Source organism: Topomyia yanbarensis, chromosome 2 (genome assembly GCF_030247195.1).
Source record: "Topomyia yanbarensis strain Yona2022 chromosome 2, ASM3024719v1, whole genome shotgun sequence".
Lineage (NCBI taxonomy): Eukaryota > Metazoa > Arthropoda > Insecta > Diptera > Culicidae > Topomyia > Topomyia yanbarensis.
In genome coordinates this window covers 151073192-151098495 of record NC_080671.1, presented here as the reverse complement: position 1 = coordinate 151098495, position 25304 = coordinate 151073192, and the positions used below count along the sequence as shown (strand labels likewise).

Here is a 25304-nt window from a genome sequence, read left to right as displayed (position 1 = left end):
GGATAAATAGTAGAAGAACATCGTTTCTTGGTCGTTTCCTTTTGTATTCATTCTTGAGTTCATCGGTGCCATGTGCACGCTGGATCGACAATTATCGTAAATACACACGATCATCAATTCAGCCATTTCGAACTCGATTAATTGGTTCATTATACTGTAGCAATAAAAGAGGGCTGTAGTAAACATCGATGAAACGGAATTCATATTTATATTATCAATGGCAACTATTCGTTAAGATGTACTTTTATTAGTTGTACTTATTGCGATATATGTAGGGGAATTGGTGGTCCCACGACTTTTCCCAGATATCGAATTTTAAATCATACGGTAATGACAGGATATTACTAATACGATTATTTTGAACATTTCGAGGCGCATCGATGCTATATAGGTTCATTAAGCTTCAACAAAATAAACAAACATGCGTAAGCAAAGTTGATAAGCACTTGGATATCATTTTAGTTGATACATTTTAAGGTTCTAACAGCACAAACGCATTGAAAATCACCAGTTTTTTATCGCACATTCTAATCTCCTCTCAATATTTCTGTGTGTTAAAGATAAGTTTGAGTATTTCAATACTGTTAATTGAGTCTTTAACAAAAATAGGCACCGTTGGGATAAGACCGACAGTTTTTGGGTGGGGTAAGAATGACGCGGTGTTTTGGTGGTTGGTTTCTTCCCGTTCAAAATGGTGTATTGTGCTTCTCACTACGACAACCAGAGATGCTACAGTTCTCATTACTGTGCATTACATACTCGTACGAGTCCAAATTCCCAACTGAAAGCTTTATAATCAGTCTCCGTGTCTACTTAACCAAAGATTAGAGTAAGCCTCCTGAACGGGCAAAATTTGTAACATGTTCTAAATGGAGAATCCTATGGGGAATAAAAATTGCTTTAAAACATAGTGGACATACGCGGACAAAAAAGTATTTCAATGATTTAACGAAAACGTGTGTTGAAACCATCCATCACAAAAGCGCGAAAGTTTTTTACATTTTCTATAAACAAACAAAATAATATCTTTTGATATTAATACATATAAATAAAGTACATACAGTCAGCATAACTTTCCATTATTATAAATTCGAAACCGACTCTCTTATCAAAATTCAGCTACAGCTACACTTGAATAATACATGATATTTCGAGTTCTCGATAAAAAACTATGAGCAAAACGCGACGGTTTAAACTGTTTGGGTGTACCAACACCCCAAATATGGGAATTTGAGCGCGTTTCACGTAAAATAGCATACGATAGCACCATCTGAAGCACACTATAAGTGCTAGAACCCAAAGTAGGGAAAACCGTGGAGAGTCGAAACAGAGGATACCATACCATGACATTAGGAACTTTGCAAAAATGCTTTTGTTAAACGAAAGATGAGCAACAAACATACTTTGGCCAGATTTCTAACGGCATAGTTTGGCTAGCAATGGTCGCTGTTTGAACTTTCCTCTGTTTCAACTCTCCTCGATTTCCTCTACTACCACGCAATTTTCAACTTTTGGCTGCTTTTTAAGTAAATCCGCCACGGGGGAATAATTGTCGAGGTATATTAATATTATTCATATTACTAATCTTATTTATTTTCGAAATTTTTTGATTTGTTCGCTTTATTTATTATGAAATTTCATTCAGTTTATTGATTTTTGCCATTCTCATATAGAAAGGTTATGCAATCACTCTGAAAAACGTCAACCTAATCCTGGCCCGGAGGGCCGAGTGTCATATCCCATTCGACTCAGTTCGTCTAGATCGGAAAAAGTCTGTATGTGTGTGTGTGTGTGTGTATGTGCGTATGTGTCAAATAATGTCACTCATTTTTCTCAGAGATGGCTGGACCGATTTGCCCAAACTTAGTCTCAAATGAAAGGTGCAACCTTCCCATCGGCTGCTATTGAATTTTGGATCGATCGGAACTCTGGTTCCGGAATTACGGATTTCAGAGTGCGGCCACACAGAAATTTCTCATATAAACTATAGGAAAAATTAAAAATAGAATTTTTATTTCTGATGCTAAATGTGTTCAAGGTGCATGAAACGTCGAGATTTGATGCAAACTCGAAAAAAAAAATTGACGACGATTCACTTTTTTGGATTTTGGCGCATTTTTGCCTTTCTCATATAGAAAAGTTATGCAATCACTCTGAAAAACGTCAACCTAATCCCGGGCAAATTTTTTTTTCGACTCGCCTAAGGTTTCTGGATTTTAACAGGGGCGTAGTTGATGGTTTACGGAGAGGGGTTACACCCCCCCCCCTCTATTGTTCACTCCCCTCCCTTAAAAATCTCCTTAAATCACCACCCCATCTAGCCCTCATACCCCTCTCTTTTAACCCCATCATCTTTAAACCACCACTATATCACAAAGCATACCAATTTAAGCTGGGGAGTCATTCGTTCATGGGACTTTCGCCCTCCTCACATACCCACCCCCGCATGACAAAATGAGTTAGCAATCAGATAACCTTGATCTAATGCTGATTAGGCTAATGAAGTATGATATTTTTTTGTTTCAAGTGTTTCACTGTCGACACGTAGCTTATCAAGTTCGTGGCTGGCATGCCATTAAGTATAAGTGCAAAGTGTACTAAGAATGTAATGGACATTTCCACAATTATGTTGAACATAAAAAGCCCCCGTGCCATAGTTTAGCGAAATGAGAAAGGCACAATTGCACCGCTAGGTGGATTAAAACAGGTTTTTTAGTATAACTTTCGTATCTTTTACTTTTTGTTAACACAACCTTTGAACAGCTTATTGAAAACTTCAAGCCGAGTATTTTTCTCCAAGACACCGAAGGTCTAACTTTTTTCTTTAAAAAGTTATGGACACTTTTCGTTAAAAAAATAGCCTATTTCAAGGCTCAATATCGCTGATGCGGGCACCTAAAATTGAATACTGTTCCAACCACATGAAAGACCATACTTTTTAGCATATTTGAGCAAAAATTGGCGAATACGATATTTTTTTAAAATTTGCAATTTAGATTTAAAGTTTGTAGTTTTGCAGGTTCAACGCATTTACACACATATCGTTGTATTATGAAAAAAGCCACTTTCAAATGTCATTCTCTCATCGCAGCAAGCTTTGCATAAGTGGAACGACTGTCAAAAAATGTTTTCTGATTTTATTCGTTTTAAATAAAACTAGTAAATATGGATATTAGTCGAAGAGAGTTGGCGAATTTGCTTATCACTGGTAAAAAGACAGATGAACAGCTTAAGTTCATTACAAGTAGTAAAATTAATTTTCAAGAAGGAAAATCCTGAACTAACAAAGGATGAAGTTGTATCGATTTTGTTGGCTATTTTCGGCAAATTTGAGACTAAGAGAAACGAAAGCAATGAAATTGAAAGACGGATAGGTATTCTAGAGCGAATCAGTTATAAACTTAGAACGGAAAACTAGAACTAGGCAGGCTCATATGGGCATGATCGAAAAGAAATGTGAAGAATTCTTTGCTATCTGCAGAGTAGGAGTTGGGCGTTTCACCCAAGTCTACCGCATGGTCTATGGTAGAACATAACTCATCATCATGTTTTACCGCCGACGCCGGCAAAAAATTCTTCACAAATCCTCGCCTAGAACGACCATGCGATCATTCTTCTCCCTTTCTGCTAGCATCAAGCCGTGACGTATGCATTCAATCGACACCAAGCTATCGGTGTCGCACCGATCCTATTGTGATTGAACTACTTATTTATTTTTTCGTTCCGCACACACGGATGGCTGGCTGATAGCAATTAATGACACAGCTCAGCTAGCAGAAATCGAATTTTTATCTACTTTTTTTTACCAACTAGTTTATATGTTACTATGTTTTAATTGCCGCAAGGTTCTACTGTACTGTACTTCCTTTCGATCATGCCCATATGAGCCTGCCTAGTTCTAGTTTTCCGTTCTAAGTTTATAACTGATTCGCTCTAGAATACCTATCCGTCTTTCAATTTCATTGCTTTCGTTTCTCTTAGTCTCAAATTTGCCGAAAATAGCCAGCAAAATCGATACAGTAGAACCTTGCGGCATTTAAAACATAGTAACAAAGGATGAAGTTGCCGCGATGAACAAGCAAATCGATGAATTAGTCCTGTCTATAGTAAATGTTAATATGCGCAAGATTCCGATTAGTTCAAGCTTCATATTTTCCATGGTTGATACGAAGGTAATGAATGACGTAACAGGCACACCGTCTCAAGCGTGTTATATATTATGCAAACGCTCCGGAAAGCGATTGAATGATCCTTTACTGGTTCCTCCCCGGCACTACCTTACGGCATTACTTCGGGGAGGGGTTTTTATGTGCATAACACACACTCTAATTCAACTACTTACTAGTTCGTTTCTTCCGCAGGGTTACAGCCCCACTCCTCTACACCCCACCAATTCTCTACCATCCACACAGACTGGCAAGTTCTGCATGGCAGTCGGAAAGCTGGCTGTGAGTCGAGGCTTAGTACTCCTCCCCAACGAGTACAGTCTGGGTGGCAAACTTCAGACTGTCTAATTCACCGAGCTCTTCGGCTCCCTTGTGCCAGTTAGCACCGCAACTCCCTTCTCGCACTATTCATCGCCGTTTACTCATTGAGCACCAGACTTGTTCGCGAACTACTCGGTCTAGTCCCCGACGATGGATCTAGCCTACTCCGACGGAGAATTCCCCGGCGAGAGAAGTACGGAGATTCCGGTGGAGCAGGGCGTCCGGTTCGCTGAAGCCCCGACGACCAGCGACTGGTGGTATTTCGTCGCGGTCTACTCAGTCTAGTCCCCGGCGGTGGATCTAGCTTACGCCGACGGAGAGTTCCCCGGCGAAGGAGGCTCTCCCGATATCCCCTTTGGCTTTCTCTCGTTCCGTTTCGCTCTACTTTCCCGATGAGCCATTCAGCTCCCGCCCTCACTTGTTCGTGAACTACTCAGTATAGTCCCCAACAATGGATCTAGCCTATTCTCCTGCAACTGAGCGGTAGATTTCTCCTGATTCCGATGTTCGTTTTGTGAGCCATTTAGCTCTCCGCGTCGTCCCGATCTACTCGATCTAGTCCCCGGCGGTGGATCTACCTACTCAACGGGCCATACAGTAGGTGCTGAGGTCTATCCGGCGATTCCGGTTGGAGCGTAGCTTCCGGTTCACCAGCGCCCCAACGACCCACTGCTAGTTCTGCGACGCGGTCAACTCGGTCTAATCCACGGCGGTGGATGTAGCCTACTCACGAGCTACCCGGTGGGATGTCGAGGTCGGTTCAGCGATTCCGGTGAAGCTTGACGTCCGGTTCCCAGGCGCCCCGACGACCCAACTCAGTGCTACGTCACGTACTACTCAACTGGTCCCGGCGGTGGACCTAGTCTACACAGTTGGAGAGTTCCCCGGCGGCGGAATTTTTTATCGAAACCCGATTTTCGGCTTCTTGCTGGTCTCTTCGTCACTTCCTCTGCAGCTCGGAGAGTATGCTCGAGACCATTCTGTTGACAGCGTTCCAGGTATGTTCGTCACGGCACATCTCTTCGACGATATTGTCCACTGTCATACCAGGTATACCCCTACGAACCTCTTCGAATCTAGGGCATTCGAAGACCACGTGTTCCGGTGTCTCCTGCACAGTCGCACACTCCGGGCAAAGGGGTGCGTGCATTTCTCCGCTGGTAGCATTCCACGTCCTCTGCCAGGGTAATGCAGATGGGGATCATCCCGGCGATAACGCAAACTGCCTCCGACGATATTGTTCTGTAGGCACTCGCGACTCGTACGGCCATCAGTCGGAATGTCCTGTTTAGCTTTTCACGGTTCCGCTTGGTTTTCAGCGCAGCACTCCAGGCAGGAACCCCATATCGGAGTATCGATGACGAAACAGTAGATAGCAGACGTCTCGTGTTGCTTCTCGGACCGCCGACGTTTGGCATGACTCTCGCTATTGCGTTCGTTGCCTTCGCCGACTTTTCACAGGCGTAATCAACGTGGTTGTTGAAGCTCAACCGGTCGTCGATTATAACTCCCAATTGCTTCAATGCACGTTTCGATGCAATCACGTTCCCTCCGACGTCGATCTGCATCCGTTGAACCGATCTGCAGTTGCTGACCAACAATACCTCCGTCTTGTGGTGAGCTATTTGCAGCTTGACCCCGTTCATCCAGCTCTCGATCGCGTCTATTGTCTCCATCACCGACACCTCCACTTCTTCAAGTGACTCACCCATCACCGTTAGTGACACGTCGTCCGCGAAACCTACGATTTTCACTTTTCTAGGGAGCTGCAGCGTTAAGACCCCATCGTACATCCCGTTCCAAAGGGTTGGACCGAGAATGGAGCCCTCAGGAACGTCCGCTGTGACACGCAATGACTTCTGTCCTTCACTCGTCTCGTATAGCAGCACTCTGCTCTGAAAGTAGCTCTTCAGGATCTGGCATAGATAGCCGGGAACCCTCATTCTATGCAGCGCTGCAGCGATGGCTTCCCAGCTGGCACTGTTGAACGCGTTCTTCACATCTATCGTGACCACAGCGCAGTATCGATCTTCTTTTCGCTTCTGTTTAGATGACTTCTCAGCACTCTCGAGCAATATCCGAATTGCATCCTCTGTCGTTGCTCCTTTGCGGAAACCGAACTGCATCTTGGACAGTCCGCGCTCACCTTCCACATTTCGGGGAAGTTGCCTTCATTTAGGCACTTCTGCATCACTATCCTGAACATGTCCGGATATGCCAGGATCGCAGCTTTCAGTACCACGTTTGGTATTCCATCCGGACCATGGGCTTTCCTTGATTTTAGGCGCTTCGATGCTTCTGCTAGCTCGTCGTTAGTCACTTGACGATCCGTGCTTGTTCCTTCTTCTTCGCCGTACGGTGTCTGTGGCCATATAGTTGGATCGTGCTTCGGGAAAAGGCCTTCGACGATTATCTTCAGCTTGCTCGGACACATTTCGGCTGGCGTCGTCGGACCCTTCATTTTCGCCATCACGACTCGGTATGCATCACCCCAGGGATTGGCGTCTACTTCTCGGCATAGCTCCTTGTGGCACTCTGACTTGCTAAGTCTGGTCTCCCGTTTTAAAGCGGCCCTAGCTTCCCGAAATGCTGCCTTACGCTCTTCTCTCTTTGGTTCCGACCTTGCTCTTTGCGCCCGCCTTCTGGCTCTGAGACAAGCAGCGCGTAACGTACTAAGCGTCTCGTTCCACCAGTAAGCTGGACGCCGTTTGTTGCGTGGTTCCAGTTTTCGCGGCATTGTGGCGTCACAAGCCGCCACAATTCTTCTTGTTAGGTCAGCCGCATCCACGTTCTCGGTCCCGCCGTTCGGCCGAAGTGCCTCAACAAAGAGGTCTTTGTTGAAGGCTTTCGTCTTTCACTTTCGTTCGCCGGTCACCCTTCTCTGTACTGCCGCGGAGTTCCGTTGACCGATACGGTAGCGAATCTCCTGGTGGTCACTATGCGTATACGTTTCGCATACTCTCCAATTCATGTTCGCCGTCAATGAGGGACTACAGAATGTGACGTCGATGATAGACTCCCTCCCGTCTCTCCAAAATGTGCTAACAGAGCCTTCATTGCACAATCGTACGTCTAACTTCGCTAGAGCTTCCTGCAGGATACACCCTCTTGTGTTGGTTACTCTACTGCCCCATTCCACAGCCCAGGCGTTGAAGTCACCACCAATGTATGTATGTATGTATGTATGTATGTATGTATGTATGTATGTATGTATGTATGTATGTATGTATGTATGTATGTATGTATGTATGTATGTATGTATGTATGTATGTATGTATGTATGTATGTATGTATGTATGTATGTATGTATGTATGTATGTATGTATGTATGTATGTATGTATGTATGTATGTATGTATGTATGTATGTATGTATGTATGTATGTATGTATGTATGTATGTATGTATGTATGTATGTATGTATGTATGTATGTATGTATGTATGTATGTATGTATGTATGTATGTATGTATGTATGTATGTATGTATGTATGTATGTATGTATGTATGTATGTATGTATGTATGTATGTATGTATGTATGTATGTATGTATGTATGTATGTATGTATGTATGTATGTATGTATGTATGTATGTATGTATGTATGTATGTATGTATGTATGTATGTATGTATGTATGTATGTATGTATGTATGTATGTATGTATGTATGTATGTATGTATGTATGTATGTATGTATGTATGTATGTATGTATGTATGTATGTATGTATGTATGTATGTATGTATGTATGTATGTATGTATGTATGTATGTATGTATGTATGTATGTATGTATGTATGTATGTATGTATGTATGTATGTATGTATGTATGTATGTATGTATGTATGTATGTATGTATGTATGTATGTATGTATGTATGTATGTATGTATGTATGTATGTATGTATGTATGTATGTATGTATGTATGTATGTATGTTTGTGTGGGTATGTTTGTGTGGGTATGTGCGGATTTGTTAACAAAATGTCCACATCGGTTTCTCGGAGATGGCTGAACCGATTTTTACAAACTAAGATTCAAATGAAAGGTATAATATTCCCATAGGTTGCTATTGAATTCCATTTTCAACCGACATCTTATTCCGGATTACGAGTTGAAGAGTATGGTTACAAAATTTGTTGATTTGTCCACATCGGTTTCTCGGAATTATCTGAACCGATTTTGACAAACTTGATTTTAAATGAAAGGTCCATCAGCTGCTGTTGAATTTCAGTTCATCCTAAGACATGATAGGCTAAATTATATAGGTTTGTCAGAAAGTAAAAATTCCTCCTAAATTAGCGATCTGGACCACTGTGCATTGTGTATAAGTGCAAAGTGTACTAAGAATGTAATGAACATTTCCACAATTATGTTGAACATAAATAGCCTCCGTACAATAGTTTAGAGAAATGAGAAAGGCACAATTGCACCGCTAGGTGGATTAAAACAGGTTTTTTTATAATTATTTAATTTTATTCGAGGTTTTATTCGCCCAAGTGTGTTCATCCAATTTCTAAGCGAATATTTTTCATGAAATGTAATGAATGAGCAAAAGTATACAGTTAATATATCATTTCACTGTTCGGTGGATTCTATCCGGTTTTATTATAAAAAACGGCTAGGGAATAGTACGATAGCGCAATGCAAGCCATTGGCACTCCAGCCCATCTATATCTCAATTAAACAAATCAGACACAAAATGAAGCAAACCTCCTCAACAACTTCGCCGAAGACAGACTTGTATCCATGGCCGAAGTATTTTTCGCTTCAAAGCGTCGGATTCGCACTTCAAACGGATTCCCTGCCGCAAAATACATCCACACACTCGCTTACGTGTGTTCGATTTCTGTAGTCATCGCATGACACGCTGCAACGCACACAGCTGTACTCATTACTCTTGTATTTCTGTCAATCAGTCAATCCTTCTCCTTCTCACAAGGCATATATAGTGCTACTCACACATCAATGAGACAGCGTGCATGTTCTTACACTGTTGCATGCACGTTCGTATCGATATACTTGATTCATTAAGGTGGAATGTATACTTCTTACTCACATATTCTAATATAGGAATTATTTTTCTTCCAACAATATCTTATACACTACAAGACTCTAACATTTTTTTGGAGAGGTTATTCTCCACAGTTAATTCTAGGAGAATTAATCACTAAAATTGTTTCATCAGAAGATGTTGTGTTTTATGTTGGAAAACTTCTTCGAAGTTGTTAAAACTTCAAAGTTGATGGTCTCAAAATTATGTGATCTTAACCGTAAGCAAAGGTTTTGAAAATTTATTCCACTTTAAAAGCTCACGTTCTTTGACTTTATTAGCATATTATAAAAGAAACTTGTCTATGGAGTCTTTAAAGCTGTTTTGTGATGATTAGTATACCTTGTAGACTGGAATAATATCTGCTGGACAGTTTTATTTTCTGAACATTCAATATTTTATCAATGTTACATTAATTTTAAGCTTTTTCGAAATCTCAACCGTTTTCTTTAAATCTATCCTCCTATCAATTAGAATCTTTCGAAGTCAATGCACACAACGCGCTGAAAATCGAATGGTTTTGTGATCTATTTCTCGAGTATGAATATCAGGATATTCTATGAAGCTGGAACCAATTCAGTTAGCTAAAAAATTTACTTGGTTTTGGCTATAATCATTATTTACGAGCACGTATAGTGGATGGTGAATAAAATGCTATAAATCACGAACCAGTTCATGAAGCAAAAAGTGATCCATAATTAATATTCTATAGTGTATGTAATGATTCAAATTTCATGACCATGCACAACATTTTTATATTAAATGAACTATATCCTGTAAAGGGAAAACCATTTCATGGATTTGTGAAATTTATTTATATTTTGAGACATAATTCGCAACGACGAAATCCAGATCATAATCAAGTTGTAAGGAATCATGCATCGGTTATCATCGTATAGTCGGAACATACACAATATTCCCTATTCTATTAACGAAATGGCGAACCATTATTTTATTTATTAAGAATAATCCTAAAGTTGTGAACTAGTTCACTGACAGAAAACCGAATTGGTTACAACGTAGCGGAAATCATGACTGAATTTTACAAATAAAATAAAAGCTTTATGGCAGAAAAATTGAACATAGTTACAAAACATATGATTTTTTTCATGGTGCTGTTTGTCGTAGCATAAAAATATGACTATTCCAGTTCCAAAATGCATGGCAAAGTGTAGTGATTCTAAAATTTTCTTGGTAGGGGATCCAACATATATTTTATTATCTAGAAGTATTTATCAAAGTGTGAATCTAACTAGATTTTTTTAAAATAAGTCAATCCATAAAAAATAGACAATTTCTTCAACACGACTCCTGGGTGGTACCTGCTACATTTTAGTGTGTCGTTTCAGTAATTCGTCGATTATGTATGACATTAAAATTCTCCCTTAACATATGATTCATTTCAATCAGAACAAGCAGCCTGCGCATGCTTAAATACTGAATTTTTCAATTCAGTTTCGGATAGCATCCTCTAACAAGCACGAGTTCATTCCGATATTTAGTCGTTGCAGATCGGTTGGACTGAACGGATGCTAACAGAAACCGTATTATACGAGTGCCCTTGCTTTTCCGTTTGTGTGTTGAATAACGTTTTGCTGTGCTACCGGTCCTTGTTCAACGTACGCATATTGCACCGTACATTGGGGCTAGTGAAGCGTGAACGCATCTTTCGCGACTCCGTCCCGTTCACACATGTCACGCTGGCTTAAGTGAGTTCTAAGAGGGGACCGCGACACGCACGACTGCCGCGTACCGGGAAATGTGTTCTGGCATTGAATGTGGGTGCACTGTGAAAAGAAAATGTGGCCATGTGATGTCTGTGCGATTTGCAGAATAGTACGGGCATTATTATGATCCAGTGGTAATGATACGCCATATTTCATACGGGTCAACATAAAATAGAACATTTTCTAGCTCAAATTCATAGTGTAATCTCCCGCCCCCACCGTTGAGTTTCCCGAGAGGATTGGAAGCGCCAAAGTGTACACACATGATTCCATCATCGCCGGATTTTTATGAGTAAGAAAAGCGAAGAAAATAAACAACTCAGCGAAGGAAGCATCGCCGACCGGCGCACGGTCGTTATTGCCTGAGCAGGGGAAGAAGAGGAATATTCTGCTTCTATGTATGCGGTCAGCGAAGAGAAAAGCAACCGAGAGGAGTCAGACAGACCGAGTCAGCAGTAAGCGCAGTGTACTACTCAAGATTAAGTGGAAAACTGCTGTGGCGGCGTGCGGTTAACTAAGAAAATGGTGCTTATGGCACTTACCGCGAGTTTATTTCTGTCCCTTTGACGGTGTGTAAATTAATTTTCAGTAGAACGACGTCGTCTACCGAAAATTTAGCCGTAGTTCTGAATCAAAAGGTGAAAGTTTTTCGGAACCACGAGTTTTGTGAAAAATTGTCCATCAGTTAAATACTGAAATCTGAAGACGGAAGAATAAAGTTGGAAAACCTATTCAACTAAAATAGAATGTCAAAGCGACACAGTCGACAGTGCTCAGTGATGAATCATGTATGAATCAGGAAGCAAAATTTAAAAAAAACATTTTTTTCGTGAATGTTGAATATTATTGAAGTGTAATTCTTGTTGGATAAATCGAATGTACAGTTTAGTAATAATTAACTGACAAATCAATAAACAGAACAGTGAGCAGTGTTTTGGTTGATTTCTCAACCAACATCTCCGCTTCATACAATGCAAATGTAATCGCCATAGTTTTTTGCTTGATTTAGTGTTAAACTGTGTGGCAGTAAATTTTGTATGAAACTGCCCGTCGTGTTATAAGAAAAGCCAACTGTGAAATGTTACCTTACACCAATGCACTACAGATGTTCCATTCCATATTCATCTATTAAATTTCTTATGCTCATATGTCACGGTTTTGCCAGCCTCCCATCTTGTCTACTCCTGGGGTTATCAGTATTTAGCAACAATTTGACATTTAAAGTATTCAGTAATTCTACCAATACAAAATTAAACGAGTTCATGGATCCTTGTAAGTTCATTATTCTATTTCGATCTTTGTTTTAAATTAACCCCGCCTTCGTAGATTCAATAAAAATGGCATGACAAATCCATGTCGAGTGCTTCGTGAATATACACTTGCGAATAGTGCTATTGACGCTTATCTTGTATCGTAACTCACAATTCTCGATATTTGTGCTGTCACAGTCAATATGATTGCAGATAACATAAACAGGAAATGCGTCTATTTTTCGGCATATTTACGGAATAATAATTCATCACCTTCTGATTATTACAAAGGAGATGGTTTCATACTATGGTTGAAATAGTATTCCTCTCCTAATGGGCTGTGATGCAAATGCCCACTACATAATTTAGGGCAGCTCAGATATCAACTTGAGAGGCATCGAATTGATGGCATAATTAAGTAGTACAAATCTGCATAGGAAAACGATCAACATTTGCACGAGCTGGTAAAGAAGAGGTGTTAGATGTAGCTCTCTACTCTGACAATATTACGTGTGAGTTGGCAAACTGGTTCGTACCAATCGAACTCGAACCGTCGTTATCTGATCATAAGTACATCATTTTTGATCATTTAAACGTCTCACTAGATATCTTGATATATTGTAATGCCAAATCTACGAAGTGGGACCTCTACGAAGAGGGCTTGGCGATTAGATTTCATGGGTAGCTTTCGATGATCGGATCTGCCAGTGACTTGGATGAGCTCGTGGATAAAACAAACTCACTCATAATAGCAGCGTACCAAGAGGCTTATCCGCTTCGAGTTATGTGTGCTTCTAGGGGTACCTTTTAGTGGAATACCGAACTTGTTTGATAAAAAAGTTATGTAGAAGAGCTTGAAATCGCGAATGCAGCGATGTGTCGGAAGCATTCAAGTTGGCTCACAAAGCATACAAAAACGACCTCACATCCTCCGAGCGAAGTGGTTGGAAAAGCCTCTGCACAAATGTCTCAAGTCTCAACGGTACTAGCAGATTACATAAGTTTCTTTCGAAATCAAAAGACTTTCATGACAGTTCGATATGAACTGCTAATGGTGCATGCTTGTCTGACGAAGACGTAGTACTCAACTGTCTTTTCGACACACATACTTTCCAGGCTGTACGGAGACATCTCTGCTAACTGCCCCTGATTTATTTTCAGGTAGTTGAACTGAATCGATCAAATGGGAAAAGACGGAATCATTTCAGTTCTACTTGAAACAGGATATGAATAGGATAGAATATTTTGAAAAAAAGTTCTTACTTGAATCTTGCAATAGAGACATTGCATTAATGTGGCGGAAAGTAATTGTAAAATTCATCCCCTGAGGAGTTACTTATGAGGAGGCAAAGAGCTTTAGACCGATCAGTCTAAACTCCTCCCATCGCAAATCAGTGTAACGTTTAAGGTGGGAGTAAGGGTTCCAGCGTAAAAAAATCAGCATTTTGTCAATTTTTTTTAGAAAGATGGGTGAAGCGAATTGATCAAAACTTTTGTACATTATACTCAATCATTTCAATAACATTCTGAAAATCTACAAATTCATGCAAAAATATCTACAAACGACATTGTGATGAAGCTTTTTGTGGAGCGTCTCTGGAAAAACACGATTTGCGGTGTTCACTACCATTCAAAAACTCCGTGTCCGATTTATTTCAAATTTTGCATGCACATTCTATACAAAAAATGCCTAATCCATACGTTGAGTTTTTGGGATAATTTTTTAATTAAAGGGGCTTTTTACTCATAAAATGGCGAAATGATTCTTGAAAAACAGCGATTCCGGTATTTTATTAGTAAAAGCCCGCTTAATTGAAAAATTATCTCAAAAACTCAACGTAGAGGTTAGGCATTTTTAGATACAATGTGTATGCAAGATTTGAAATAAATCGGTCAAGTAGTTTATGAATGGCAGTGAACTCCGCAAATCGTGTTTTTCCTGGGACGTTCCACAAAAAGCTTCATCACAAAGTCGCTTGTAGATATTTTTGCAAGAAAAAATTACATAATGTTATTGAAATGATTGACTATAATGTACAAAAGTTTCGATCAATTTGCTTCACCCATCTTTTTTAAAAAAAAATAACAAAAAACTGATTTTTTTACGGTGAAACCCTTACCCCCCTTTTAATCGACCACCTTCGGGATGTTAGCTTTGGTGAGCACCCGCTGCATGTGTATCATCGGGGGAAGTCTACTACCATTCTATTACACCTTGTCTACAATATTGAAATAAAGTTTTTTCTTGATATTAAAGGTGTTTTTGACAACATGTTTTTCGTATCCTTTTTGGAAACAGCACGAGGTCAAGAAGTACCTTCATATGCCACGTATTGGATACACGCAATGCTTAGCAAGCGATATATATGCTCATTGTTAAGACAAGTAAAGATAAGGAAACTTAGTATCTGCGGATATCCTCAAAATTGATGTGCTGTCGCCACTGCTATGGAACGTTTTGATTTGATGAAACATGTGTTATGTGTTGTTGTTGAGCAATGGTGTCTTCATGTTGGACTATCCGTTAATTTAAATGAAGCATCAATGGTGCTTTTTCGCAGCGAAAGATTACAATCAAAGCTCGTTAGTGACTTTTCTTTGACTCTGAAATTATTGTCACAGATCAAGTTAAGTAACTCATGACTCAAAACATTATGTGTCAACTCGCAATCGGTTGCAGAATCAAGAAAGCTTACATGGCTTTCGGCAGCTCTAGATAATTAGCCTTTTCTTCGCGTGAAAGATATTAGCGAGTAAATAATATCATACGTAATTTGTGATTGCAACCGAGTTACACACACATATTTAGAGCACTAATTAGACGAATAAAATGCCCAAATATAGGATATACGACATAGTCTGGATCTGACATGATTTTCTTTATGCTCTACATATATGAGTTTCGTATATGAGTTTTGAAGACGCACTAGTTACGATAAAATTTGTATATTGCTTATGCATCTGGCGTATTATTATGCGACTTCGATTCGATTTAGATACTGTTATGATTTTTGTTGGCCATCTATATACGATACCTGATTAACTGGATATACAGTATTTGGACACGCTGAGAGCCAATGAATTGTGATTACAGTTGTCTATGGACCGCACAATTAGAAATAGTTTGAGATCAGCGTATATAAGTTTGCACTATAGGGGTATAACATAGCAAACGTCATTAAAGAATAAACAAAAAGCAACGATCCGAGATTGCTCCATTGAGGTACCCCCGACAAGTTGGTGGAGCTATATGACTCGACACTTCCTAATTTCACATACAGAGAACAATCTACGAGATATGATTTAGGCGACCCTATGAAATTTGACGATGCGCTCTGTCGTTTTATCTTTGCCAGAAGAAGGATAGTGGTCTCCAAGATCGAAAGCAGTTTTAAGACCAGTGTATACAATATCTATCTGTGACCCATCTTCGATGTTTTAAGGTAGTACGATATAAGTATCTTCAACGACGGTAGTTTCCCTGGACGTACAATCGCTATATTTGGTTTCAGATCACGACGAATATTGAAAACATGTTGTCGGTCTTACTACTAGAAAACGAGAGCATACTCTCGTTACGATTTTCCCTCTTTCAACCGTTCTTTTATCAAAATCTGTCCCATTATGTCCCATGATAACTTCGATCCCCTTTTTCTAAAAGCTTGTGACAAATTAGCTAAACATAGGCCTTTAATGCATTTTTCGATGTTTTTCCTGAGTTGAATATACTTAATAGTAACTTAAACTACAAAAGTTTTGGAAATAACGAAGGTCTTATCAGATAACGAAAGTAGTTCTTTTTGTGACGCGTAGTTTTTAGGGAATTCCCGTTAAAATGTCAAATCCATTTGCATCGCTTTTATTTTCCAACCACTAAGTTGGTAAAGTTCATTGACTCATAATCACTAGTGTCTGCCGCTAGATCACATCATCTTAATCGTAACGAAGAGGTTAGCGACGCAAAAGGAAATGTCAACACCCCAGGGTCAGCTCCAAAATTACTACTCATGGAGAAAAACTGTCAATGAGTGTTTGATTTTAAAAATTTTGTATGAATTTTAATCATAACTGCATAAGTGCAACGTGTCGTCTTCCATACTGGAATCAAAAGATTACCGATCTAGTAGTCAACTTAAAACTTGTCGTTTTTTTATCGTATATGTGAAACGTAATGTTTCAAAGATTTTCTTCCATTTAATTCCATTATGTTTTTATAGTTAGATGCACTTGCACTTCACTATTTAACAGATACCGGTATTTCGATTACTACTTGTAATCTTCTTCAGTGTTTGTATATATGTGAAACGATGGCAAAGAAGATACGCTATTAGCACTCCAGAGGGACTATTCGTCACCGTTGAATGATTTAGTAAAATAGGTTCTTTGTTATAATCGTTTCAGAAAGTAAAACGCGCTGACCATCATTGACTCGACATCTTCAACCGCAACGGCACACATCGTTCAGTACAAAGACAAATGCCGTGGCCACTAATACCTACATTTCTGCTTCCGAAGCGCTCCAACTATGGAATCATGCTTCCATTTCCATGCATTTATTGATAATCATGGCATAATCCGTTGTGAATCCATTGCAGAGTGGTCCCGGAAGCGAAATTAGCAGAAAACAATTATTCTCGCTTTTATCTTTGGATTAAGAGATTTGATGTCTTAGAAACATTTATTTTGCGTGACAAAGTACTTCTTATGGCTGACACGATTTTAGGGTTGTCCTAAAAAATCAAAGTAGCAAAAATGTTTTCAAATTTTTGGTTGAGATAGAACGACACTTGCTTCGCAATTTTCTAGAGCAATCAATTTTGAACAAGTTTGTTGAAGATGTCAAATTGGTATTTCAAATCGTTCTCATTTTTTTGTTATTTTCATAACGTAACTTAGGCTGCCGCCCAAAACACAGTTTTCTCCACAGTTTTTAAAGCGATTTTTTTTTACACAAAAGTGGTATTCTAAACAATTCAAGAGCAAAATTAGAGGCAACTTATGCTGAAGAAAGAAAATTTTTATTTTGTTTAGGTCAAAAGTGATACATGATTTTCATTGAAAAATACACCCTTTTCAAATGTTAATATATATGATCAAAATGGGTAAACGAAAACGAATATTTTAAATTGCATTTGAAAAGCTGTTAATATATTAAGGACATGTAGAAAACCTTTTTGTTTTTCTCAAATGGATCAAATTTGAGTAAAGGCATTATACCATATGGCGTTAATGTAGGTAAAGAATATAGGTCTTTTGAAAATTTTGTGAGGTTTTGTTAGATCTTCGCAAGAATAATATACTTGTTCAGGCTACGCTATTTCATCAATTATTCGACATAGAATCGTTATCAAGATCTGCCGATAAATGGTGAAATACTCATGTATGAGCGCAATAGAAATTAGAAACGCGTTTCCCTAATTTTCACTCCACCATTTGAGCCAATGTTTCTAGTACCAAACACAGTGGAACCATACTAACTTCGAATATATATGTGAATTGTTGTATTCGCGCAACTCTCTATGTTTATCTTCATCGATTAAGCTTTTTATTTTAGGTTGTAATGGGGCATGTTTAATGATTTAAAATCCGTAACAAATGTCTTTTTAAAATGTGTGTGTAATACTGCAAATTGTTATCGATTATCTTGCTTGACTTGATTCAAACTCTCATCGGCATCGTATTTGATAATCTTCGCTTCGTAGAGAAGTCTGCCAAATCTACGACAGTCGCTTTTTCGTACTTGATTGATTTCCCATTATATTTAAATAACAGTAAAATCTGTGTTGATTTATTTAATGTGTTAATTACCAGAAAGATATCAGAGTTTTTATTTCAACAAATCTGTTGTATACAGGATCAAATCTGCCCCTTGGATGAGATTAGTAGATCGCAGATCTTGATACTGCTATGAGTTTAAACTGTTCCGGGAAATGAACGCAATCACCTCTTCGAGAGTCAGTTATGTTTCGCTCTTGGAACGCTCCTACACCTTCGGTTTGGATACTTCACCCCATTTTTTAACATTTTTGCTACGAGCTCTCGCTCTTTAGGTAGCTATCAGAAGGAGCCCTGCCATTGAAAAATTCTCCCGAACATTCCGTAGACTTGACCTAGCCTACTCAACGGCTAGCTAGTAGGTGATGAGTCCTTCAAGCGGTTTCTGGTGGAGCTTAGCTTCCGGTTTGCTGGCGCCCTTACGACCCACTGCTAGCTATTTGACGTGGTCTACGGCTGAGTAGGACAGGCGATTTCGATGGAGTCAGATGTTCGGTTCGCTGGCGACCAGACGACCCAAACCCGGCACTACACCGCACACTACTTAACTGGTCCCTGACGGTGGACCTAATCTACACCGGCGGAGAGTTCCCCGGCGGCGGAGTTTCTCCCAATTTGTGGTTTCACGGCGGCTTTCTAACCGGAGGCACTACTTTGTTGGTCTCATCGTCACTTTTTCTGCAGCTCGGGGAGTATACTCGTAACTACTCTGTTAGCAACATTCCAGATATGCTCGTAATGGCACTTCTCGGCGATATTCTTTACTGTCACTTCAGGCATACCCCTTCGAACTTCTTCGAACCTTGGGTATACGAAGACCACATGTTCCGGTGTCTCTTGTACGTTCACACACTCTGGGTAAAGGGATGACGAAGCATGTCCAAACCTATACAGGTACTTTCGGAAGCATCCGTGTCCCGACAAAACCTGCGGGGGGACTCGTTAAGCCCCTGAACTTCGGTCCTGAGCTCCTGTCCCTGCTGCCCAGGAATATCAGTGCATGCCGGTGTATATATTTATATAAATCTATGTATCTGTATATATCTGTAATATAAAACACGCCTGTAAATGTATACGAATCTTAAAAGTCTTGGCAATACTTCATAAAAGCTGCATGAAACAAAAATTCTTTGCATTACCGCTACTCTCAAAATTAACTATTTGAGGAAGACAGTAAAGCGTTCTCCAATATTTTCGTATATTGAAGACAAAAGTACAACCTTCCAAATGCAATCAAAAATAGCTCTTTTCGTTCTCTCACTTTTGAGATATTCACATTTGAGGATTTTTTCAGTGAAAATCATATATTGCTTTTGAACCAAGCAAGATAAAACTTTCTTTTTTGTCTCTAATTTTTGAGAGTCACCCTAAGTTATGCTTTAGAAGTCACTATAAAATGATAACGATTAGCACTAGACATATAAATTTGACTACTTCATCAAACTTGTTCAATTGATTTCTCTAGAACATTGCCGAAGATAGTGTCGTTGTACCTCAACTAGCGTTTGAATTAATTTTTGCAATTTTGATTTTTAGGACCACCCCAGAACCATTTCAACCAAAAAGGAATAGTTTGTCACGCACAATAAATGTTTCAAATGCAATAAATCTCGAAATCCAAAGATGAAAGTGTGAGCAAATTTTTCTTGCTAATTTCGCTTACTGGACCACTGTGGATTGATGTGTAGAAGATAAATCACATAACTTTCAATTAGTACTTTTATTTGTAAGAATGGAGACAATACAAATTCAATTAAAACAGCATTGAGTAGCAGCTTTAAGATACCATAGCATAGCCTAGCAATTCACAAACAACCTTCCGAAAACATATAATTGTATTGCAAAGATAAAATCAATATATATATATATATATATATATATATATATATATATATATATATATATATATATATATATATATATATATATATATATATATATATATATATATATATATATATATATATATATATATATATATATATATATATATATATATATATATATATATATATATATATATATATATATATATATATATATATATATATTTGAGGATATTTAATAACAGAAGGCAAAATGCATCATCGTTAGAAAAGTGCAACGTTCTTGCATGTCTTTTACGACATACGGCTCCCAGTTGTCGCTAAATATAGACAGAATGCGTTCTTCACGTAAATTTATGACCGTGTCTAGGTGTTCCAGTTGGAGATATTCTATGGTGCTTTGCGTGATTAATTTTAGTATTCTTTTGAAAGATCCGGTATGTGAAACGGTTTAGCAAATGGGATTAGTTGACACTAAACAATGTTGTATATCGCCTCATTTTACACGATCAAGCTTATACGGTAAAACTGAAAGGCGTGTCAATTTGGAATGAAATATGCCCATACCCAACTCCATTTAGTGTTAATGTGCGAAGTTGAGCTACATGTAGGTTGGATGGACTGATTCTGCACAATTGGTAAAACTTAGATTGCTTAGATTATTGACACCGAAATCATATCAACATTACGACATTATTTATCATTCTATAAAACTGAAAGAAAAGGACGTGTATCTCATTATGCTCAACGAATTTTAAATGTGTCTTCTGTAGTTTTTTATTCTAAAACGCATTGATACCACGTGTGGTCATTACATTTTCCTACACAAATCCATCTACGCCGGAACGCTGTTTCAGGTTCCATGTATTAAACTAGTAGTCATATCATCTCAAATTATTTCAGAAAAATTGGGGAAAAATTGGTGCATTATTCGAACCGATCGAAAATAGCCTGTTTTACAGCAGACAATAAAAAGCATCATTCAAAGATCTTGTTCGCCGAACTAGCTAAGATAGAAGGGTGACATGTTCGAAATATGCTGCACACGTAGGCGCTAGTTGTTGGCCATTGCGGTGATCCCACCCGCTACCGCAGCAGGCAGTGTTGAGAATAATCATGTTGTTTGTTTATGGTGGGCCGAAGCGTCGAACGAACAGCATAACAAACACTGCTGGGGAAGCTCTCGAGTGAGAACAAGAATGTTTTGACCAGCATGCGACACTCGGCGATTAGTGGTGTAAATCGATTAGTAAACAGCGTTCTACACCTACATATGTAGGGTCAGACTGATAAACTGATGAAGATGAATGTGATATTTCAATTAATTAGTGTGGTTTCAGCGCAAACTGTAATTCGGTTGCACAGAAGAAATATGATAACAGCAAAATGCAAGGGGAGACAATTCAATGAAGTGACGATCGTTGAAAGTCAATTGAAATCGAAATAAGTGTAATAAATTGTACGGAAACGCTGATAATCGTCAAGTAAAAAGTCGACTAATTAAAACGCCAACGCTTAAGCAGAGATACACTGCATCGAGACACCAAAGGATGGATAAATTGAAAGTGTGCCTGTGGATTATCGTTGCTCTCTGCTCGCTTCTCGCTGCTATCGATGCCGTTAAGGGTAAGTATCATTTAGAGTGGGCTAGTTGTTTTTAGTGTTTAATTGATGGACCTGGTATAATGGGTTTTGTTGTTTTCCAGTATCAGTAGAAAGGATCGATTCATTGCCACCGCAATTCGCGCATAGATTCGGCTACGAAATATGTCGTACCAGAGCTGAGCTTTGTTTCAATAATACAAACACGATGAAGATTAGTCGGTGATTAACCAAGCCTGATTCCAATTTCAAAAATTGTTACACTCGAAAAATTCCTAGAAAGCTTTTCAAAAGGTGATATTTTATTCAAAGCTCGGAATAAATGGTAGAATAGCCTTTACTGATCTTATTGCTCAGTAAATTAAAACATTTCAATGTTTACTCTTATTGTGGTTAAACGCAATGTAATCGATACAAAAATTTATTTTCATATTTTCAATTAAATACGAAGAGGCAACATATAAGCTAGATCATACTATATTCTTCTTCAGTCCCAAGACTTGATCCCATAACTTTGCTCGTGAGAGACAGAGAAAATCGGTGGTAGAGATTTTCGGGGCAAACAAAATTTAGGGCTTATAAAATCGTATCTTCACTGTATTCTGAATATAAGTGTGTTGTAATTTTAGTCTCATCTGAATCGTTTCTTCCATCGCTCTACAATTTCACCCCCGTTACAAAGAGCACAATAACCTTCTGAAGAGATGTTAACCCTTTCATGCCCAACTTTTTTCTTGTGCATGTAGGGTTTCAAAACTATTTTTCCTTTGAAACGGTGGGGTCAAGAAACTCGAACAACCTTTTTACATTTCTTATAAAAGAAATGTATAGAATTCGCTCAAACCTTCAAGATTTTTTCCGAGGCCCGGAGGGCCGAGTCTTATATACCAATCGACTCAGCTCGACGATTTGGGACAATGTCTGTGTGTGTGTGTGTGTGTGTGTGTGTCTGTGTGTGTGTGTGTATGTAACGGACAAATTCTCATTCGTGTTTCTCAGCAATGGCTGAACCGATCTTATCCAAACCAATTTTAAATGAAAGAACTAAAAAACAGTATGAACGCTATTAATTTGTTTTTGATTCTGATATTTAGTTTCCAAGATATGAATGTTTAAATGCGTAAAAATGGCGTTTTTTGCAGTTTTTTTAAATTATCTGCTGAAATTGACAATATAGATTAACAATTTATATGTTTTTAGACAGCTTTAACAAATACCTTTCGAACAAGCTATAGATTGTTGAAATCGGACTGTTATCAAAAGAGATATTTAACATTAAAGGCAGACGAAAGATTTTTATCATTTCCCATTGCCAGAAATATGACCAAAAACATGTAATCTATTATTAACGCCAAAACGGCTTATTTTAGGTCAATAGTATCTTCGGAGAATATAATGGAGGCAATATGCCCTTTCTTTTGGTATTGTGCTTTTGCTGATTAATCCCCCTATGAGTGAGATATTTTCACAAATTTTCTTGGAAGTGATTATATCGAAATGATGTCTTCAGCAAATTTGTAGCTCTTACTTTTGCGAATAACTTTACTGAAGACTTCAAATATCTATTTTGAATACTTTAAAAGTTATGGCCTATTTATTGTTCAATATAGTAATAATCCATTGAAATAAGCCAAACATTATTACGATAAAACGTATTTTGTATTTCATTTTACTATCTACAACCGCTAGAAATAATCACCGAACACTTCCAAGTTGTCTGTAAAGAACTTGATAACTTATCAGTGCAAAAATGTTCATTTGTGCGAACCTTCTGACTACAATTTTTCTAACTTATGACCATCGGATCGATCTGAAACATATCGGAAAATGAAAAGCGAAATAAATAACTCCATGCAACGGCGTAGCCAAGAGAAGGTTTTGGGGTTTAACACCATGCAACTCCCCCCCCCCCACACAAAAAATGGATTGAAGTTGAAAATTTATTGATGCAGACTGATTTAATTCAATATTACAATAACAATTATCTGATCCGTACATTGATAACCTGTTGTTGTAAACATCATGAGGACTTTTGATAAATTGTCGGAATGGGGTCCTGATATGTAATTGATCTGTTGGTCTTGATTTCACAGTTTCCTAATAGCATCAATATCAAATTCCTGCCTGAAAACATTCCATTAGAAAATTCCAGAGTTCTGTAATCAATCATAATCCTCAGATTTCTTTTCAAATTGAGCTCGCTTTTGTAGAGATGTACTGTAATAAGGGTCTTTTTTTTAATAGGAAGCGAAGTTAAAATTGATTTAATGTCTATGAAACATTTGCTAAAAATGTTTTTGCCTTTCTCATTCACTCTAAAATTCGTCAATCTAATCCCGACCGGGAGGGCCGAGTGTCATATGCTAATCAGCTCAGTTCGTCGAGATAGGAAAATGTATGTGTGTGTATGTGTGTATGTGGAAAAAATATGACCTCTGTTAATCAGAGATGGCTGGATCGATTTGCACAAAGTTAGTCTCAAATGAAAGGTACAACCTTCCCATCGGCTGCAATTGATTTTTTTTATTGATTGGACTTCCGGTTCCGGAGTTAGGAGTTGAAGAGTGCAATCACACAGCAAATTCCCATATAAACTGAAATGAAAAATTTTCAAAATCAAATTTGTATTTTTGATGCCAAATGACTTTATAATGCATGAACCATTGAGATTTGATATAAACTCGAAAAAATAATGTTTGAAAAAAATTGATTTTTTTAGACTTTTTTGCCTTTCTCGTATAGAAAGGTTATGCAATCACTCTAAAAATCGTCAATCATACCGGCCCGGAGGGAGTATGCAGTGAGGGGTTGCTGTTTTAAAATTAAAACTAGTTTAAAATTTCTTAACAGGTTGAAAATTTTCGGCAGGACCCGGACCTCCCGGATCTTACTATGTGATACTGAAACATCGCTTGAAACCAGCGGCGGTCAAGCGATGTTTCAGTATCACATAGTATCTCAAGATCGTGGCTGTCGATCCGTTGTACGTATGTGCAAATCGTACTGAACATGTAATATTCATTTCCACCATTGTATTGAACATAACCAGCCATGGAATCGTAGTCTGGACAAATGAGAAAAGCACAATTGCACCACTAGGTGGATTAAAACAGGTTTATTATTTTGGGAATGCGTCGAGTTGAGACGAAAACGTAATATGATTAATAACGAGGATAACACTTTCCGAATGTAGAGAGAAATTTATGAAAAATGACGATTTCCATTCGACTCTAGCAGGTCCTGGTCGATTTTGATGAGAATTTGATTTTTGTTGTATGACCAATTATATGTATAGGTCAAATGTTCCAAAACAATAATTTAAGGTCAAGATAGCATCATTTTGAAACCGCCAATTTCGGAGGTTTAGTATCTTCGAAGAGTTTTACAAACGAACAGCGCATCATTTGATAAAGTAATTTTGACGGTATATCGTCCAAGAAGTATTTATGGTGAATTTTCTCAGGTTAATATTCATGACTACAATAAAGTCTCAACAAATTTGCTAAAGACACATAATTTTAAAACTTCAAAAATTACGGTTTCGGAATTATGTCGTTTGGACATCGATTTTCACCAAACTCCCACAAATTG

General features: G+C 38.4%; 1 protein-coding gene across 11 annotated transcripts in view; it reads left to right on the top strand.

Annotated features, from left to right (window-relative positions):
* The first annotated feature begins 11049 nt into the window (after positions 1 to 11049).
* LOC131681750 (chondroitin sulfate proteoglycan 4) overlaps positions 11050 to 25304 on the top strand; it is a 40492-nt gene continuing 26237 nt past the window's right edge. The window contains exons 1-2 of one of the 11 annotated variants that reach the window (XM_058962750.1): positions 11050 to 11152; positions 21452 to 21737. In XM_058962750.1, coding sequence (XP_058818733.1) covers positions 21662 to 21737 — 76 coding nt within the window. In that variant the 5' untranslated portion in view covers positions 11050 to 11152; positions 21452 to 21661. The other 10 variants (XM_058962743.1, XM_058962745.1, XM_058962742.1 and 7 more) reach the window with 10 other exon arrangements.